Genomic DNA, 20,809 nt, shown 5'->3' on the forward strand with positions numbered 1-20,809 from the left:
GGTTAGCATAAACGTAAAAGAAAAAAATCACATTTTGAATTCACTGAATTAAAAAAAATATATATAATAATACACAAAATAAAATGCACTTATTCAATCACAAATAATAAAACATGAAAGGCAGGACCCTTTGGTCGCAGTTTCGCTTACAAAATGGCAGAGATGGGGCTATTAGGCTCTCGGCGAGTACTGCTGTGGAATGGTTATGCTTCTGAAAGAATGGTCTTTTTTAGTAAAATAGATTCAGATTCCATTAAATGTACAAATGTGAGATTTTTTACATGCATTAGGGCTGAAAATTCCCATTTTAACCATTAAATCCATAAAATGTTCTATTGTCTTTAGGGAGGGGGTTATTTTTTCAGCAAGGAAGATTATAATGGTATTACTACTCTTTCATAATTTACTTAATTACTGAATTTCACTGTAAAGATATGTTTATTTTAGTCAATTATTAAAATATTACGTTTCCTTTGCTGATTTATTAATTTTTCAATATTTTAGAGGGATTCTTCAAAAAGAAATGTCCCTTTGTTCATCCTAACTGAATATGACTTTCATCTTGAAGAATAATGCAGTCCAATTTATAGTACCACGTATCATTTTACTTCCAAGCGGTAGAATGGTAAATTTTTGGTTGTACATTTTTTGAAGCTCCAAAAAGTGCCACCATTGATCAAAGAACTGTTAGACACGGCTCCATTGTCTTAATAAGTCTCCTGAAGCGAATAGATCTTAAACAAAAGTGTTTAAGATATCAATATTGAAAAGTTTTAAATGGATGTCCATCTTCCGTTATCCCTCTGCTGCACGTGAACCTGAGGCATATTTTTCCAGAAAATTTGACGGTGACGAAAGCTCCGCGCAAAGGAGAAGGCTTCCTATTGAACAAAAAAGAAAAATTCTGCGTTGTCAACAGAACTGTCATTTGCCGGAAAATCACGCCTTTGTTAATACCACAGAGCCTTGTCTAGCACTTCGCATGTCAATGGATGCACTTTTTGAAACTTCCAAATTCTAATGCTTGGAAGTAAAATGATACGTGGTTTTATAACTCTGACTACATTATTCTTCAAGATGAAAGTCATATTCGATTAGGATGCCTTGAGGGTGAGTAGAACATTGGGAAACTTTGTTTCTTTCCTTAAGTATCCCTTTAAAAACAAGTAGAAAATGTACAGAATGTTTCATTTCATCCAAATGTAATTAGCAATGCATTAAGAATCAATTTGCATTTGTTTTAAACACAGAGCTGCGCGAGTTGACACAGGTTGTGTGTGCATCAAGCCTCACCCATATTGACAGATGCATGGCCGAGAGATTTAGAGACACAGGTTGTGTGTGTGTGGTAGTGTAAAAAATATAGATATTTTGATGCATAGGCCTATCGATACTGAAAAATCGGAAACTGTTCTAATACGCATGTCCTACAGAGCCCCACCTCCTCTCACGGACTCGACTCGATTGCGCCAGTTAAATAGTGTTAAAGTTTAAAAGATGACCAATGCGGTTTTTCATTTAAGATCTGGCTCTTGATGCACGCCTCTTTACGCTTCCCATGTTTACCATAACGCTTTTTAGCGATCCATCATTTCGTCCACTCGTCGGTTAGATGTTGTTAATGTTAGAAACATAGCCCGTGAAAGTCTCCGCAACAGTTTAATGGCCGCTCGTTCACGTTTCTGTCTCTATTTGCACTGCTGCTTATCAATAATTATATGTGAATAAAAGCCGAATTAAAATATGTTCATAATATAATGATATAAATATCAAATTATTCACAATGAGCAATACATTTGTTCAAGTGTTTATTCTAAATTTTTTATTCAATTAAGTTTGAATTTAATATTAATATGTTAAATATACCTACCTCATTGTCTAGTCTTGTTTCATTTAACGTTGAATAAAAAGCTGTTCCTAACCTGTATACATTTCTTTGTTTGGTTGAACACAAAGAAAGATATTTGGATGAATGTTAGCAGCTGAGATCTCTGGGGCAATATTGACTTCCATTGAAGAAAGAATTATTGTATTTTTTCTCTTTTCTGTTGAATACAAAATAAAATGTTTTTAAGAATTTAGCAAAACAAATAGTTATGACAGAATTATCATTTTTGGGTGTACTGTCCTTTTAATGGTAGTGGTTTAATAGTATTGAATATCAATATTTTTCAAGGTATTGTATCAAAGTTCGAAATTCCAGTGTCGCAACAACACGATCTATGTAATCTAAATAAACAAACGGCTTGCTGTGTTTAGAATAAATACGTATATGTTAATTACTTGGAATTATCAGAATTCTCTTACTAATATGTTGTATCATGCAGGTGTTGCCTCCGAGTTTGGCGTGCGAGGATACCCCACGATTAAACTGTAAGTCCTCCCCATCTCCTAATCTGTTTAAAATCCTCTCTCTCTGCTACTGCCACGATGATTATGTCGTCACTGCAATTCCAGCGTTATGGAGGTGACATATAAACTCTGAGAATGTATTTGTTACCCATATACTGAACCATTGTTTCTATTTTACAAGCCCTGTTGATAGTGTTTTAATGTCAGAAAAATAACTGTCAAAAATGTGTTCTCTATTTAAAAAGGTAAATAAACATGTGTATGTGGAGATATATGGATGTGACAAAAAGAAAGAAGGATTTCTGTGAAGTAAAATGGACAAACAAGAAACCCTTAAACTCAACAAATAGCGAAGGGGTCATAGAACATAAAACGGTTATTATATTAAAAGTTTTATTTGTCTATTTATTAGGAATATGGGCCGTTGTGGATGTGACAAATCTAAAAATGGCACAAACTATACATAAAGTTTTCAAAAGCTTTTTTCTTTGTTTTTTAAGTCGTCTTTAGAATCGGAAGAGTCCCGCCCCCTTCACTATGAGAGCTGCGGATGCGGCACCTCAAATCAGCCACTTGTTCGCACATTTATTATGTCCTACATGATGAATGATGCATAATGCACTAGATGAGAGATGGGGGACGATCCAGACAGTTTAACCATTAACATTAAAGTCTTAAATTCACGTTAGTGTCACACGAGTGGTTGCATTTGATTGTAAGATCTGATCATTGGCGCAAATCTGCTGAGAAAACACAACGTATCTGACCCGTTTCAAGTCTACACAGAATATTGAATGTTAAGGCTATGTGGAAGAGATCAGACTTGATTAAAGGACAATACAAACGCTAGTGTCACTCACAAACGTAAATAAAACGCTTTGAATGACACATCACTGATATCTCTGCCATTTCTATAAATGAACAATGCAATACTCCGACTGATAGCCAGTTTGTTCAAATTGCATCAACATATATTTCACATCAACCTCATAAGAAAGATAAAATAGATAAGTAATTATACTGTGCACAGTAAATTTTATTACAATTCTTAATTTTAGACACCACATGTAGTTTGCAGTTTTTTTGACAGTCAAAGTGTGGTTTCAGTTTGGTTGTGGCAATTCTCAGGACAGATCTTAGGTGTTCATCAGTTATCTGGGATCTGTGGCGTGCTTTGATGATGTTCATCAGGCTGAATGTCTGCTCACACATGTAGGTGGAGCCAAATAACACCAGCATCCTCTGTGCCATATTCTGAATGCTTGGTTCACTAAAAAACACCACCTTTCCATTAAATTTGTCCAGTTTAAGAGAGTTGAACCGTCCCTTTAAAACAGGGTTGCATTGAAGATCGATTAGATTAGATTAGATTCAACTTTATTGTCATTACACATATACAAGTACAGTGTAACGAAATGTAGTCCAATTGCAAATCCAATCCAATTTGTAGTCCAAATCCAATTGTGGTCCAGTTCCAATTGCAACTCCCGCAGCACAGTTTCTGAGTCTTCCGACACAGGATATGACACCAGATGAAGTGACATTTAAATTTTTTCGAAATCAGAGAACCGATGGCAGAATTCTCTGTGCAGGTCGTCCAGTGATTTGCTGTATTTCTTCACATGTAGAGATGCCTCTTTTAGTGTCGATAGTGTAGGAAAATGAGGGATTGATTTGTCTTGAGAATAAAGTCAACCTGGCTTTGAAGGATGTCACATTTGTGTGCATTTCATGCAAAAGTTGATTGTTTCCTTGTAGCTTCACGTTCAGGTCATTCATGTGTGTCAGTATGTCCACAGCAGAATTGCAAAGCCAATAGATGTCATTCAGCTCAGGAAAATAGTTTGCTTTCCCGATTAGCTCCAAAAAGGCATTCTTTCCCCAAACTTAACCAGCGAACACGAGAGTGGTAAAGCAAGTCCTGGTGATCAGCATCACTTTCCTCAAGGAACGTAATAAATTGACAAAGCTTGTATAAGGTTAACAAGTTTTACAACTGGCTTTACTACATGATCAAGCTGCAATACAGACTTACACAGGGCTTCCTGGTGGATTATGCAGTGTAGGAAAATTACATTCAACTCCGTGTTTTCCTCTTTCACTTTATCCAAGACTCTTTTCTGTAGTCCTACATTTTTCCTGTCAAGTTTGGTGATCCATCCGTGCAAGTCCTCTCCTCGTGTTGTCCCCTTTAGGGCTTCCATGGTCAGAAATTCCTCCGTTATCTCAAAATTATCATTAATCCCTCTGATAAAAATTAGGAGCTTGTTAACGTTATACGATATATATAACGTTATTGTTAACGTAATAACTTGTTAACGTTATACAGGCTTTGTCAATTTATTACGTTCCTTGAGGAAAGTGATGCTGATCACCAGGACTTGCTTTACCACTCTCGTGTTCGCTGGTTAAGTTTGGGGAATGAATGCCTTTTTGGATTTTTGCCCGATCGAACCAACACTGAAGAAATTCTGTGGAGTGTGAATGTAAATATTAATTGAAAAAAGTAGAAATTTCGATTCAGGGTCGCTAGGGGGCACTAAAATATCCGAACCGAAAGTTGCTTATTTCACTACAATGGCTATACCTAGAGAACGGTTTGATATATCTTCACGGGGCTTAGACCATATGTGTAGACAGTCAGTCCGAGGTCACGATAAAAATAACTCTGTGTTTGACCACTAGGTGGCGCTATAATAGGGCTATAACTACGCAACCATTTGCCCGATCGACTTATTATTTGGTTTGGTGTGTCTTTGTGTTATGCACCGTAACTGTATAAAAGGACTTTGTCGTTTCTCAAAAAACATGTCTGCCATAGGCCAATGAAATTTGAGCACTCATTAGACAGGGTTAACGGAGGCCGATCAAAACGACACTCGCTGGGCTTGTTCGTGTCTTGGTCCAGAAGGTCTGTAAGAATATGAACTCATTCGGCCCCCGGGGAGTGAAGTAACGCTTTTGGAGTGCATATTTGGAGTTCTCTATTGCAGGTACATTATAATTGATCATAGAGATTATGAAATGACCATGTCAGTAAATATGATGCGATTGTCTCCAGGCTTCCCTAATGTGACTATGTTCTTGCCCGCCATCTAGCGGCAAATTCGTTTTTTGGCCCGATGCCAAACTTACTTGCCGACCGCTGATGTTGGGAGTGTGCACTTTAAGCCAGTATTCATTATAATTTAGTAAAATTTTGGTAAAGTATACATTCAAGTAAAGAATGTATAAAGTATACACAAATACAATAAAAGTAAGTATAACACACAATGACAATGTTAATTTGTCTGTTACATTTAACCATCAGCTTCCATTATTTTATTATTTTCGTAAGGATCTTTACATTGTGTCCATTTCTGTACTTGTTGAACGAGAGACCACTTTCATTCCATTCACAAGTGAGGAGTAGTAGCTCATTCAGTTTGCTTAAAAACTAGATGACTAATGGTGAAGGAGAATCAGTGGGTCCTTTCGTTTTTACGCGAATGAGATGAACAAGAGGATTGATCTTTCCCGAACGAGAATCAGCAGGTCCTTTCTTTCATGAACGAGATTCAGACTCAAATTACCGGCTCGTTGGTTTAAGTCAAGGGCGTATTCATTCTGCACATACAACCAATCATATGCTCTGTCAAAGCTCACACTCGCACGCCATTGGCTCGTGCTTTAGACAGTCTTTTAAGCCAAGAGCTCTCTGTGTGCGAGTGAGAGATTTCAGTAAAAGAAAAATATGAGTCATTGGATTTCGTCAACGAGAACGATTCGTTCACTTAAAAGTTTCGTTAAAAAATAATGATTCTTTTACGAACATAACATCACTATTCATTTGGCAGACGCTTTTATCCAAAGGGACTTACAAGTAGGAGAGCATATAAACATTTTGTCAAAACGCGAAACCGTACCATTCGTTTACAAACAGTAGCGTTAGTTTATAAGTACCGTTAGTTTCTAATCTGTTAACATGAGCATTGAAAAATATCCACATCTGCATATGTACTTCACACGGAGTGTGTGAAACGGGCCTAAGATAAAACACACTCCGGAAGTCTTTTTTTCCCCACAAACAAATGTATGAGGAAAATTATGTTATGAAATATGATGTTTGCTGGGTTTATGTATGCTTGATGAAGGCAAATTGTTTTCATGTTTACTATGAAAGTGTGCCCGGTTGCATGACAACCATTATCAGAGGGTTTTTTCTGAGGGGAAAAAATCCCAGAGGAAAGGGTTTCTTGAAGAGCGTTGTAACAAACGTATTACTAGGGCTGTGTATTGACAAAGGGCCTCACGATATGATACATATCACGATATATGGGTCCCGATACAATATATCACAATACATTCGATACTATACAAACGTTTGATATATTGCAATAATTTGTTTTAAATAAATAAAAATTAAGAGTGAGCTAAAAATACATGATGGCGTGTACAATCTATGGTATTCTGGTGTGTTCATCACATTATAGTGATAACTCGGCAGACACAAATGATTCCATTCAATTTTATTAACAAAGTTATTTATAAGAGGTATTTGTCATCTTGCTTACACAGTGTTACTGAACAGCGAACATATACTGAAATGTTTAAAGTGCATATTTAGTCAGTAAACACTTGACTGCAAATGCCACAAAAAATAAAAAAATTCAGTATGTTGTAAATAAAAAACAAAGTACATTAAAATTCATTCATAAAACTGAAATTGTCAGTATGCCTTTCTTTTATGTCCCACTCCACCAGTGCAGTTTTCAGTAACTCTGCAATGTTTATGCCAGTATGGCTCTCATGCAATGCACGTGTGTCTGTGGTTGTGATGTAATCCTAACATACGACTCATTAACTCGAGAGGTCCATGCATTGCAAGTCAGGGCCACTCGCTCTGCCGAGCTAAGGGATTTTTTTTACCCTTGTTTTTACCTCTTCGTAAATCCTGGGTACTTCTACGTCAGTTATGTGCCTGCTAGTCGGAATCACATAACACTGCTCCATAGTGTTCACCATATGCCTGAAGCCGGGGTTTTCAACCACACTGTCGCAAATCCTTACAAATAAAATATACCACCGACTCCGTTATTTTCTTTGCATGAGCTAAGATATACGGAAGCTTGTTGGTGATATTATATGAATGAATCTACTTTATGCCATTTGCTTTCTCGCACCCTCTTACTTTTGAGACATTGGCCATATGACAGCGAATCACAGCGACATCAAAAGGGATGGAATAAAGGGTTATGTGATGAGACATCATTTTAAATCTGTTTCAAAACATGACTTATTTACATTTACATTTATTTATTTGGCAGACGCTTTTATCCAAAGCGACTGACAAGTAGTTTATTTTTTTACAGTGACACATTACTGCAGAGCAATCAGGGGTAAGGTGCCTTGCTCTGGCACTGAGAGTAGAATTTAAGGTATCGATACTATAGGTTGGACTATCGATACACTATCGTGAAAAAAATTATGTAAATAGTTAGCTGTATCGATAGTTTTGCACAGCCCTACGTATTACCCATCACCCTTACCCAAGTTTTTATCAGAATCAGAATCAGAAAGAGCTTTATTGCCAAGTATGCTTGCACATACATGGAATTTGTTTTTGTGACATGACCTTCCAGTACACAGAGACAACAACACACAAACAAGAAATAGGCAAATTAATAAGTGTATAAACAATTGTGCTAGAAATTATAATGGGATAGGATTAAGTAGATGCAGGGATGTACTAGGATGGAGGGGTAACAAAAAATATAAGGATATTGCAAATTTTTATTGCATAAGTGGGGAACATTTAACTGTTCATGAGGTAGATTGCCTGGGGAAAGAAACTGTTCTTGTGCCTGACTGTCCTGGTATTTGCGGCTCTGAAGCACCGGCCAGATGGCAAAAGTTCAAAGATGGGGTAACTTGGATGTGAGGGATCCAGAGTGATTTTCCTAGCCCTTTTCCTCACTCTGGATGTGTACAGTTCTTGAAGGGTGGGCAGGGGAGTACCAATAATCCTTTCAGCAGTCCGAACCGTTCTCTGTAGTCTTCTGATGTCTGATTTTGCAGCTGAACCAAACCAGACAGTTATTGAAGTGCACAGTACAGACTCAATGACGGATGAGTAGAACTCTTTCAGCAGCTCCTGTGGCAGGTTAAACTTCCTCAGCTGGCGAAGGAAGTACAACCTTTGTTGGGCCTTTTTCACAATTGAATCAATGTGATTGTCCCACTTCAGGTCCTGAGAGATGGTGGTTCCCAGGAATCTGAATGAGTCCACTGCAGCCACAGTGCTGTTCATGATGTTGAGTGGGAGGAGTGCAGGGGGGTTTCTTCTGAACTCCAGGATCATCTCCACTGTTTTGAGCGTGATCAGCTCCAGGTTGTTAAGACTGCACCAGACAGCCAGCTGCTCAACCTCTTGTCTGTAAGCAGACTCCTCACCGTCCTGGATGAGGCCGATGACTGTAGTGTCGTCTGCAAACTTCAGGAGCTTGACAGAAGGGTCTTTAGAGGTGCAGTCGTTGGTGTACAGTGAGAAGAGCAGTGGGGAGAGAACACATCCCTGAGGGGCACCCGTGGTGGTGGAGCAGCTGTTTGAAATGAATTTCCCCAGTCTCACTAACTGTTGCCGATCTGTCAGAAAGCTGGTGATCCACTGACAGATAGAGCTAGGAACAGAGAGCTGGGTCAGTTTGGTCTGGAGGGCTGTTGGGATGATGGTGTTGAAAGCCGAACTAAAGTCCACAAACAGGATCCTCACATAAGTCCCTGTTTTGTCCAGATGTTGCAGGATGAAGTGCAATCCCATGTTGATTGCGTCATCCACAGACCTGTTTGCTCGGTAAGCAAACTGCAGGGGTCCAGTAAGGGTCCAGTGATGTCCTTCAGATTAGCCAGAACCAGTTTTTCAAACGACTTTATGACGACAGACGTAAGCATTTATAATAAGCATTCCAGGATCGTTGCTGTCTTAACACGGCACTGCTGTACTTTGGCAGTGGGAATACGGTTGGTATAGTTACACTATTTAATCGACAACACAAATACATTACAGCAACCAAAACATTTGCTCTATGGGAAAATATTAACACAGCAGGACAAATACAACACTAAAGCAACAAATATGCAACAAGAAAAAACCTGTCTATATCCGCTATAACCGTCTACCATCTTTTCCAAGCAAGTCCTGAACATTTTTTTTGTTACTTCCTTCTCTTAAGCTAGAACTTAAAGGAAAACTTGAGCAATTAAAGGTTAAAACTTATTATGTACTCCTATCACTGCCTTTATCTCATAATGAGGGTGCTATAAATGGTCACAATGAAACACAGAATGCTGCCAGTAATATTGCTTAGGCTATGTTAACCCTTCTAGGCCAAGTTATTCAGTGTGCATGTATTAGCCCTATTTAAAAAAATGACAATAGGCTATATATAACAAATAAATATGATTATAAAAATGCAATCTCTAGAGATCAGATTACAATTATGATGTTGATCATGGTGTAAGTGTTCCAACTGACTTTCTCTCATTTTCTCAAATGCATTACTTGAATTTAGAGTGAGCTGCACGTAAAAATTGCCAAAGTGGCGGACTACGTTTTTTGTGGATCGCTTATAGAACATTGTATTGTGTCATTTGTGCTGGACTCAACACAACATTACTTCCACTTCACAGCTAGCCTTTACGCAGAGTCTTAAGGTAAGATATTCGCGAGGATGCACTTTTATATTGTACTCGTCATGTCATTGTACTCAAGATACAAGCGAGGATGCACTTTTATATTGTACTCGTCATGTCATTGTACTCAAGATACAAGCAAGAGAGCGAGAGTCTCTTGCGCGCAACTCTTTTAATCTATGATGACTTGCAGTTAAGCTGCGGGTCACTTGCATCCCGAACCGTAGAGCACAAGCACAATTGCGATTCTCTGTTCACCCCTAATGGACTGTATTGTCTGGGGAGATATGTGTTGTTAAAAAATATTCTGTTATTCATGTCCTTCTGGACTCTTACATACACAGTTATTGTGTATTATCAGGGGATTTTTTATCATCTTTGGAGACCGCTAAAATACACTTGTGTACTGCTGTAACCATAGCAAATACATGAGTGTTGGGTGTTTCAATGTATAACAGAAGTTAAAGGAATATTCTAGGGTTGATTGCATCATTCACTGAATGGTAGGTGGTAAATTAGTCTCAGCCTCCGATGTCACGCCCACAGACCGTTGGCTGAACATCTGATACTTAAGGTAGAGGTCTACATTCCTGCGGCTCTGGACCCAATAAGAATTCTTGAGGCACGGTATCAAATGCCCTGAATAAAAGACAGTAGCAGTTGGTAACTCTCTTGGAGCGAATGGTCTGAAAATAGGTTGTTTGCAGTCACGTGGTTTTGTTGACATTTTGTGTGCAGCTGGAGGTCAGGCAGTGATTTTTCTTTGTACAGATTCATCATATAATAAATGTTTTGTGTTGTTTCTCGTTCAAATCGATCAAACCATGAAACCACAAGGATTTTTTATTGTGTAGCAAAAGCTGTTAATGAAGGGGGAAATGCAAGTATCGGCTGAAATGGAGGACCAAATGCCTTTGCTCCTCTCAACCAAACGTTCAACGAGTCTAATTTTAAATCTAACTTTTTTTTATTTTGCCTTGTTGTGCAAGCACTGTCGAGCTTGTGCAGAGGCAGCAGTTTTTGCCAGAGTGGAACTGGAATCCCCTGGTTAGGCCTGGTCTCCCTCTGAGGTTTTTTTTCTCCTCCAATGGAGTTTTGGGTTCCTCGCCACCGTTTGCATACTGTTTTGCACTGTTTGCCTGGCCGGGGGGGCTGCTAGAATTTGATAGTCTTATTTAATTAACTCTGCATATAGGAATGTATAGTCCGTCTGATATTTGACCTGTGTTTTGACTTCCATAACCTTTTATGTTTTACTTATAGTTAATGTTTTCTTGTACAGCTGCTTTGTAACAATGAAAATTGTAAAAAGCGCTATATAAATAAAGCTGACTTGACTTGACGACTTTTGAAACAGCTTTAGGGTGGTTTAATGTACCCAAACAACGACTAGGGAAGCCCAAATTTCTGTCAAATCTTGTTTGTAGTTTCGGTTAAATGAACAAGCCATTATTAACATTTTACATTTACATTTATTCATTTGGCTGACGCTTTTATCCAAAGCGACTTACAAGTAGTTTTTTACACTGACACATTACTGCAGAGCAATCGGGGTAAGGTGCCTTGCTCAAGGGCACTTCAGTCATGACCTGCTGGCACTGAGCTTTGAACCTGCAACCTTCTGATAACAAGCCCAACGCTCTAACCCCCAGGCCACAACTGACCTATTAACTGATAAAATGAAAAATGTGACCACAGACAACCAAATGTGAAAAAGCATAACCACTTTAACAGGATAATCAGTTTGTTTATTATCTTCTCTTTTTTTCTCAGTTTATGATATTTTATGATTTCTTTTTCTCAGGCTGAAGGGGGAGCTTGCCTATAATTACAAGGGCCCAAGAACCAAAGATGACATAATAGAGTTTACCAACCGGGTAGCAGGGTAAGGCTTTTAGTATAGCAGTACATAAATGTAATTTTGTGTTTTATTGTTACAGAGTGATACAAATTGCATGTGAATGTAAGTATCTAAATTGCCATATACGTGGCAAAAAAGTAGTTTTAACAAAGAAAACTACAGGAAACATATAAACAGCTTTGCAGTTTAAACTGTGACAGAAATGCTAGCAAAAATTATAATATTATGGCTGTATTTGCAAATTCTATAATTCTCAATAGTATGTTTTTTAATAGCAAAGTCTTTTATTTCCTACTCATTCAAAACTGGGTAACATTTTTCAAGAACATTCATTAATAAATCATTAACAAACATTATATAATGCTTAACACATCATTAGTTACTATATACTTACGTAAGATTAATTTAAGATTTAATATTTACTTATAAACTTATTAAACATTACATGATGATTAACAGATCATTATTTAATGTAAATTAAAATGCTTACAAATGTCATTAAACTTTTAATTCATATGATAATACACATATTGAAAACCCAAAAAATATTTGAACAGATGTTATACAATGATTTATAAGCTTGAAAACACTTTTGCTGCTATTGAGTATGATATAGCTAAGGTTAGGGACAGGTTTTGTGGTATGTGTAGTTTTAAGGGTTGGTTAAGGGGTCAACAGTGTACTGGGGTCAAATTGATGACTTTGATTTGATTACTGATGATTACTGTTCTCTTTAAATGTTTATATATTTTCTCAGGTTGCTGTATGATTCAAGGAATATTCTATTTAATTGTACACAATTGTATGCTAATGTAAATGTTGTAGCAAAACATGCCTTGCACCCAAATTACAATGAGTGGTGGGCCTTTAGCAAGCATTAAATGTAACTAACCATCTGTGGCGAGAGCCATGAGGGAGCGGCAGATGTAACACAAGCTTTTAATAGAGGTGAGACCGGTGCACGCGCAGCCAACGGTCGCTATCACACGCGTCACCGGCCTTGCGCCTCTCCCTCACGGCTCTTGCCCGCCCTTCTCGCCACACCCTCACGGGTCTCGCCCCCCCCCGCCCTGCTCGCCACACCACTCTTGACACAAATGTTGTAAAAGTCCAATGCGGATAAATGTACTAAATGATAAACAAACAGTACTGATTATAAAATCAGCTTTTAATGCTGTTTTAATGGTTCCTTTTTTGAAGATATTGAAATGTTAGAAATTCTGCAAGACATGTAGATTTATGACACTAACTGTATGCATCCTTATGTTTTGTTTTTCAGACCAGCTGTGAGATCCCTCCCAAGCAGACAGATGTTTGTACATATATCAAAGAGGCATAGTGTTCTGTTTGTGTATGTTGGTGGGGAGTCGCCTCTCAAAGTGAGTGACATCTCAAAGTGATCTGACAAATCGTACTAAGCTTACTAGACTACAAAACCATGGTTTAAGGGATAATCCACCAAAACAGTTATTTGTCATCATTTACTTTCCCTCAAGTTGTTCCGAACATCTTTAAATTTCTTTGTTCTGATGAACACAAAAGAAGATATTTGAAAAAGATTTTAGCAACTGATACCCTGGGACATCATTGACTACCATAGTAGGAGCATTTATTGTATCATTTTATTTTGTTCAGCTGAACACAAAATGAGAAAGCAAACAGTTGAAGGACACCTTTGTGTACCATTCACATTTTTCCTTATATGGTAGTCAATGATGTCCCAGAAATAAATATTTTAAAATAATGTTCTTTGTGTTCAACAAAACAAAGGAATGTATATAGGTGTATCTGACGCCTGACTTGTGGTGTTTTTGCAGTCTCAGCATCTGTTAAGTATTTTTTGCTACACTGGTCTCTGTACCATACTTGAATGTTAACCTGTGCATGAATTTAGACCTTGCATAGATTGCAGAACTAGCAGATTTCACAGTTTTATGGATATACTGTATCTAGGTTGGGCTGGTCTTCACGTAGAGAACAAGAGAAGAGTGGGAGAGTAACCTTAAATCTAAATGGTTATGCTTACCCTATAGTTCAATATTTCATACTCTAGTTCATCACTTGACTCATAATGCTCATAATGCTGATTAAGAAGAATCCAGTGTACTTAAAGTAAACATTCAAATAGAATGATCAGTGTCAGTTGAGCCTTGGATGTTTAATTCCATTTCTTCCAGTACACAATACCTGTAGCCAAAAACACATGTGAAAATAATTACATTTACATTTAGGCATTTGGCAGACGCTTTTATCCAAAGCGACTTACATAGCATTATCCTATACATTTTACTTAGGTATCTGCAATCCCCTGGGATCAAACCCACAACCTTGCGTTGTTAACGCAATGCTCTTACCACTGAGCTACAGGAAAGCTAATTAGTTGTTAATTATGTAGTTTTTTCCTGTTACATTTAGGGCGTTTTCTCACCTTCAATTTACGGAAGCCGTAAAGTGCCTAACTGTAATAAAGTTCGTAAGAAGGGAAGGAAGGATGCGGGAACCGGCGAACATTCAAACTTTAAAACTTTAATTAAATAAACAATAAACACTGACGTAACTGACCGACAGCCACCTCACGGTAGACTGCCGGCCATAAAACATACACAAACTAAACACAGTTTCGGGCCCGGTCCTCTCTCGTCAACAGTCCTGCCGAACATCCTTGTAAGCTCCCAATCTCCTCCGTGATAAGATGCGGGACCGGTGCGCGCACAGCTGCTTCCACTTATCACTCACGCCACCGGCCCCGCGTCACGGCTCTCGTCCCGCCTTCCTCACCACATACCACCATCACCCCTTACAGGCCGGGGGGCACCACCGAGACTGTACCTACTCCCCCCCGGGGAGCCAGTCTCGGAGTCCGCGGCGCCTGGGGTATGCACCGGCGAGACGAAAGAACGGAGACAGGAGCCCCCGGAGCGACAGGGACGAGAGAGGGGAGAGAGGAAAAGAAAAAAAAATTGTCCGGTTCCCTGACAAGCTGTCGCTCGGTCCTCAGCCAGCCGAGAAACTCTTCCTCGCGGTGCCATGCGATGGTACTGGACGCTCGGTGGACGGCTCGATCCTCCTCCGCCCCCTGGCGGCCGGCGATGGCCCTCCAGCTGAGGGCAGCTGGTCCTCCGTTCCCTGCTCCTCCCCATCATGGCGGCTGGCAGCAGGCTCGGCCCACGGCGAACGGGCCTTGGCTCCCTCCTGGACGGCAGCCACCCCACCTCGACCCAGGAGCACGGCAGCGAGGTCCTCGTCCCATCCGACTTCTTGATCCAGCACCACCGCCTCGGGCAGCCACTCGCGGACTTCCCCCGTCCGCGCTGCCCGAACTCCTCAGCACCGCGATCACCCTCGGCAGCGAGGGCTCTCTGACAGCATGTCCCTCCTTCCTCCCGGGTTTCGGCACCAGTGTAATAAAGTTCGTCAGAAGGGAAGGAAGGATGCGGGAACCGGCGAACATTCAAACTTTAAAACTTTAATTAAATAAACAATAAACACTGACGTAACTGACCGACAGCCACCTCACGGTAGACTGCCGGCCATAAAACATACACAAACTAAACACAGTTTCGGGCCCGGTCCTCTCTCGTCAACAGTCCTGCCGAACATCCTTTTAAGCTCCCAATCTCCTCCGTGATAAGATGCGGGACCGGTGCGCGCACAGCTGCTTCCACTTATCACTCACGCCACCGGCCCCGCGTCACGGCTCTCGTCCCGCCTTCCTCACCACACTAACAAAACAACAAATCGCAAAACAAACAACAAATCTAAAAGCCAAAAAACTAATCCTGAATCACAATTACAAATCTGAAAACGCAACACCAAATCTGAAAACACCTTAACAAACCATAAAGCACAACAACAATTCCAGAAACAAAATTATAAGTCCGAAAACATAACGACAAATCGGTCAAACTGGAAAAGGTAGGTCTTTTGTGTGACCGGGGTAGTTACGGCTGATTGGACGGAACCCCTGTCAACCCATGTCCTCTCTTTCACAACACCTCAGCTAGGCTTTTTTGGTGATACCGTGTTTCACCTTTTTCTCAATTGTTTAAGACTATCCTTCCATTTGAAGCAAAAAAAGCTATACTGTCAAACGCTGGGGGAGGTTTTTACGCGATCCTTTTCATTTACGGACCTAAATACAAAAGTACCATACAGGAGAAGCAACTTAGCAGCAGAAGCGTACAGAATTGTGTAAGTGTATTTAAATCGTGTCTTGTTGAGCTTTAGTACGGTGTTTAACTGAGAAATCGCTTTGTATTTACTTCCTCTCTGTCACGTGGTGAAAACGCGTGTAGTATCGTTCTTTGTATACTGTGCTATGCTTTAATGGACTAGTTTGATGCACTTATGTATTTTTGTTGCCTATGTTGTTATAATTGCTTCCAATGTTTCCTCATCTGTAAGATGCTTTGGATAAAAGCGTCTGCCAAATGACTAAATGTAAGTGTAAATGTACCAGGATGCAAGCTCATGTTTTACTAAATGTTTTATTTGGGCAAGCAAAATTAGCAATTTTGTTGTCACAAAAATGGAAACTACTGGGCACAGGATTAACAGATGTTGTCTTGGTTTTTAGGGGATTGATATCTCTCTCTCTCTATCTCTCTACATATCTCTACATATCTCTACATATCTCTACATATCTCTACATCTCTCTACATCTCTCTACATCTCTCTACATCTCTCTACATCTCTCTACATCTCTACATCTCCCTCTCCATCTCCATCTCCCTCTCCCCCTTTCTCTCCCCCTCCCTCTAGAAATTACACACCTGATTTTTGCCCACAGTACTTAAGCGTGATTATGTTTCTGTTGTCTTTCAGGAGAAATACATTGAGGTGGCATCTGAGCTCATCGTGTACACCTATTTCTTTTATGCATCTGAAGATATCTTGACTGAGGTGAGACCAATTCTATTTAATTAACTCCTTTTCACATGGCTTTTGGTTTTACTTGCAATGATCATTGACTGATTTTGGACTGATGTTTGGTTATAGTTGTTTTTGAGTCCCGGGTATGTTCTTTGCTGTTAAATGCACAATATTTACCAAAACAATTAGCCAGGTCCTGTGGAGTCTTTGCTCTTCCAGCATGCCTCATCAAACTTTTTGACTCAACACTGACTCTATGATGTTAAGGTTCAATTTGTCATGCTGAGTACTCTTGATGGACTCATAAACAACTATTAGAAAATGTATTTTAGAAACATTTACTAAGGCATTAAATTAAAGACCATACATGTAAACTACATAAGTGTGGGTGTGAGCGCTTTTCTGTGTTATGCAGAGAGATTTATCAATGTGTTATTTATCAATGTATATAATAAATAGTTCTTTCACCCTTTTACTGCAGTCTGTTACTTTGCCGGAATTACCTTCAGTGCTTGTCTTTAAAGATGGAACATATTTCACATATGATGGTGAGTCAGTTTAATCTTGGTGTTTTATAACGGTTTTTCTATGGGAAGGCAATGCTGAACATTTAATTAAATTCAATGCGTTCATGGATTAATTTGCTTGCCTATATTTGCTTTATAAATAAGGTATATTATAAACATTACTGAATTAACCCACATACTACAGGTAATTATATGCCTCTGTGCTTTTATAATTGTGCAGCAAAGATCCGAAAACTCAGAGCAACAACTCAAAATTAATGTTTTTTGTCTTTAAGTGATATTTCATGCAACATCTTTATTTCATCCTCCCAACCAGTGGTATAGTAAATCAGGTCCGGCCCATAAGAAAAAAAATGTATGCCAAGTGACTGCGTTGCGCATTGCTGTACATTAGAACCGTGTGTCAATTGTGCTTAAATAGTAATGGCAGACAAAAGGCCGCTCAGTATCTCAAGCGCAAGAAAGAGGGACAAAACGAGGCAGCCAGCATTTTGCATGCGATTTTACACGCAACGTGTGAACGGCCCCTGATATTTCTTTGAACAGTTGTCAAACATTAACCCTTTAGCTACTTACAACACGCTCTTTTGCACTTGAATCCGACCTCAACCTCGGCTTCTGTCAATAGCAAATCCTGCCTTCCATTTGATTGGAAAGTAATCCTCAAATAACTCCATTTGATTGGCCAACTCATGACATTGACGAGCGCTGCACTGCAGAAAATGACATGCTTACAAAGCATTTTTGTCTAAACTTTTGTAGAGTAAAATATCTAAAACTTCTTAAAGCAATACAATTACTTGACATGAAAAGTTACCTAAGATATTTAGTCTTGTTTTATGAAAAATAAAAAACGAATGAAGTAAATAAATCTTTTTTTTTTTACATTTTTATGCAGTTGTCAGACACTTTTATCCAAAGTGACTTACATTGCATTACTATACATTTGTTTAGAAGTATGTGCAATTAAGGAATATACAGTGTGTACGGAAAGTATTCAGTCCCCCTTAAATTTTTCACTAAAATCATTTAGCAAATGGTTCACTTTGTTTTCTCATTAATGTACAACAGCACCCCACATTGACAGAAAAACACAGAATTATTGACATTTTTGTAGATTTATTAAAAAAGAAAAACTAAAATATTACATGGTCCTAAGTATTCAGACCCTTTGCTGTGACACTCATATATTTAACTCAGGTGCTGTCCTTTACTTCTGATCATCCTTGAGATGGTTCTACACCTTCATTTGAGTCTAGCTGTGTTTGATTATACTGATTGGACTTGATTAGGAAACCCACACACCTGTCTATATAAGACCTTACAGCTCACAGTGCATGTCAGAGCAAATGAGAATCATGAGGTCAAAGGAACTGCCTGAAGAGCTCAGAGATAGAATTGTGGCAAGGCACAGATCTGGCCAAGGTTACAAAAACATTTCTGCTGCACTTAAGGTTCCTAAGAGCACAGTGGCCTCCATAATCCTTAAATGGAAGACGTTTGGGACGACCAGAACCCTTCCTAGAGCTGGCCGTCTGGCCAAACTGAGCTATCGGGGGAGAAGAGCCTTGGGGAGAGAGGTAAAGAAGAACCCAAAGATCACTGTGGCTGAGCTCCAGAGATGCAGTCGGGAGATGGGAGAAAGTTGTAGAAGTCAACCATTACTGCAGCCCTCCACCATTCGGGGCTTTAAGACAGAGTGGCTCGACGGAACCTCTCCTAAGTGCAAGACACATGAAAGCCTGCATGGAGTTAGCTTAAAAACACCTGAAGGACTCCAAGATGGTGAGAAATAAGATTCTCTGGTCTGATGAGACCAAGATGCATGTCTCAACAGTGAAGCATGGTGGTGGCAGCATCATGCTGTGGGGGTGTTTTTCAGCTGCAGGGACTGGACGACTGGTTGCAATCGAAGGAAAGATTAATGCGGCCAAATAAAGGGATATCCTGGACGAGAACCTTCTCCGGAGTGCTCAAGACCTCAGACTTCCTACAAGATAATGACCCTAAGCACACAGCTGAAATAACAAAGGAGTGGCTTCACAACAACTCCGTGACTGTTTTTGAATGGCCTAGCCAGAGCCCTGACTTGAACATAAATTGAGCATCTCTGGAGAGACCTGAAAATGGCTGTCCACCAACGTTTACCATCCAACCTGACAGAACTGGAGAGGATCTGCAAGGAGTAATTGCAGAGGATCCCCAGATCCAGGTGTGAAAAACTTGATGCATCTTTCCCAAAAAGACTCATGGTTGTATGAGATCAAAAGGGTGCTTCTACTAAATACTGAGCAAAGGGTCTGAATACTTAAGACCATGTGATATTTCAGTTTTTCTTTTTTAATAAATCTGCAAAAATGTCAACAATTCTGTGTTTTTCTGTCAATATGGGGTGCTGTGTGTAAATTAATGAGCAAATTGCTGCAATACAACAAAGAGTGAAAATTTAAGGGGGTCTGAATACTTTCCGTGCCCCACTGTATCTGTCTCAATTCCAGTACAACAGAAAGTTATATCATTTATCACTTTAAATGCAGTAATTAGTTTATTAGTTTATAGTTTAGTTTTAAGTTGCTTCTCTACTTTTTTTCAAGTTAAGTGACATAAATGTCTACTCTAGAAATGTCTAATGAGGAATCTCTTTGCAGAGTCATTATCATTTTGCAAACGTATGTCTGCATACTGATGTTTTTGTGTTTTAGCATCTGTTGTGTTTGCTCTGTTTCAGAGTATGAAGATGGTAGCTTGACATCCTGGGTAAATCGGGAGCGTTTTCAAAGTTACATGCAAATCGATGGCTTTACACTCTATGAGCTGGGAGAAACAGGTAGAGCATTATTTCAGTTATAACATGACTGTTTTACTTTTTTAAAGTCATTTAGCAGATGTATAAAGTAACTTGCAGTGCATTTCAGATACTATATATTCATTTGATCAATTCATGAGTTTCCTGAAAATCACATCCCTGATTTTGGAAAGGAATATATGCTATTTGATTTATTCATATTTCATAATACGAAACAGACTATATGCACGCAGGGTGATACTGCTACTAAAATCTCAGCCAGCTAAGCCACTTCCACTCTCAAAGCACTGAGGTAATTTGCCACCAACTGATAACAAAACAAAATTATATTAGTGAACCGACAGCACTACTGCTGAGCATTTTTAAGGGCCTCTGTGATCAAGCCTTGAGTAAGTGCAAAAGTTTCTTTCGTATTTGTGGATATAGCTTGAAACGTATAGCGCAAGGGCTTTCTCATTTTGAGTTGCTTATGTATGATATAGAGTTTGGATAGTAGTACTCATGTTGTTAACTGTAATCCGAGGTGCATCTTGAAGTGACTGAGTGAAAAAACAAGTGTTTCCTATGTACTCTGTGCGCCTGATGTAATTGAGCTGCCTCAGACACAACTCTGAAGCAATTGTGCATAGTCTATTACGCAGGATCCTGCAGTCATGCTTCTCAGTATTGAATTGTGTTGTGCTTCATTACTTCCTCATATCTCCAACCTCACTGGTGATT

General features: G+C 39.2%; 1 protein-coding gene across 5 annotated transcripts in view; it reads left to right on the forward strand.

Moving 5' to 3' along the window:
- The window catches only part of tmx3b (thioredoxin related transmembrane protein 3b), a 79,566-nt gene that overhangs the window by 14,076 nt on the left and 44,681 nt on the right, over positions 1 to 20,809 (forward strand). For all 5 annotated transcript variants that reach the window (XM_079487763.1, XM_079487766.1, XM_079487765.1 and 2 more), the window contains 6 exons: positions 2,328 to 2,373; positions 11,828 to 11,908; positions 13,164 to 13,263; positions 16,709 to 16,786; positions 17,238 to 17,304; positions 20,012 to 20,110. In XM_079487763.1, coding sequence (XP_079343889.1) covers positions 2,328 to 2,373; positions 11,828 to 11,908; positions 13,164 to 13,263; positions 16,709 to 16,786; positions 17,238 to 17,304; positions 20,012 to 20,110 — 471 coding nt within the window. The remainder of the gene's footprint in view (positions 1 to 2,327; positions 2,374 to 11,827; positions 11,909 to 13,163; positions 13,264 to 16,708; positions 16,787 to 17,237; positions 17,305 to 20,011; positions 20,111 to 20,809) is intronic.

This window comes from Barbatula barbatula, assembly GCF_947034865.1.
Source record: "Barbatula barbatula genome assembly, chromosome: 23".
NCBI classification, from domain to species: Eukaryota; Metazoa; Chordata; class Actinopteri; order Cypriniformes; family Nemacheilidae; genus Barbatula; species Barbatula barbatula.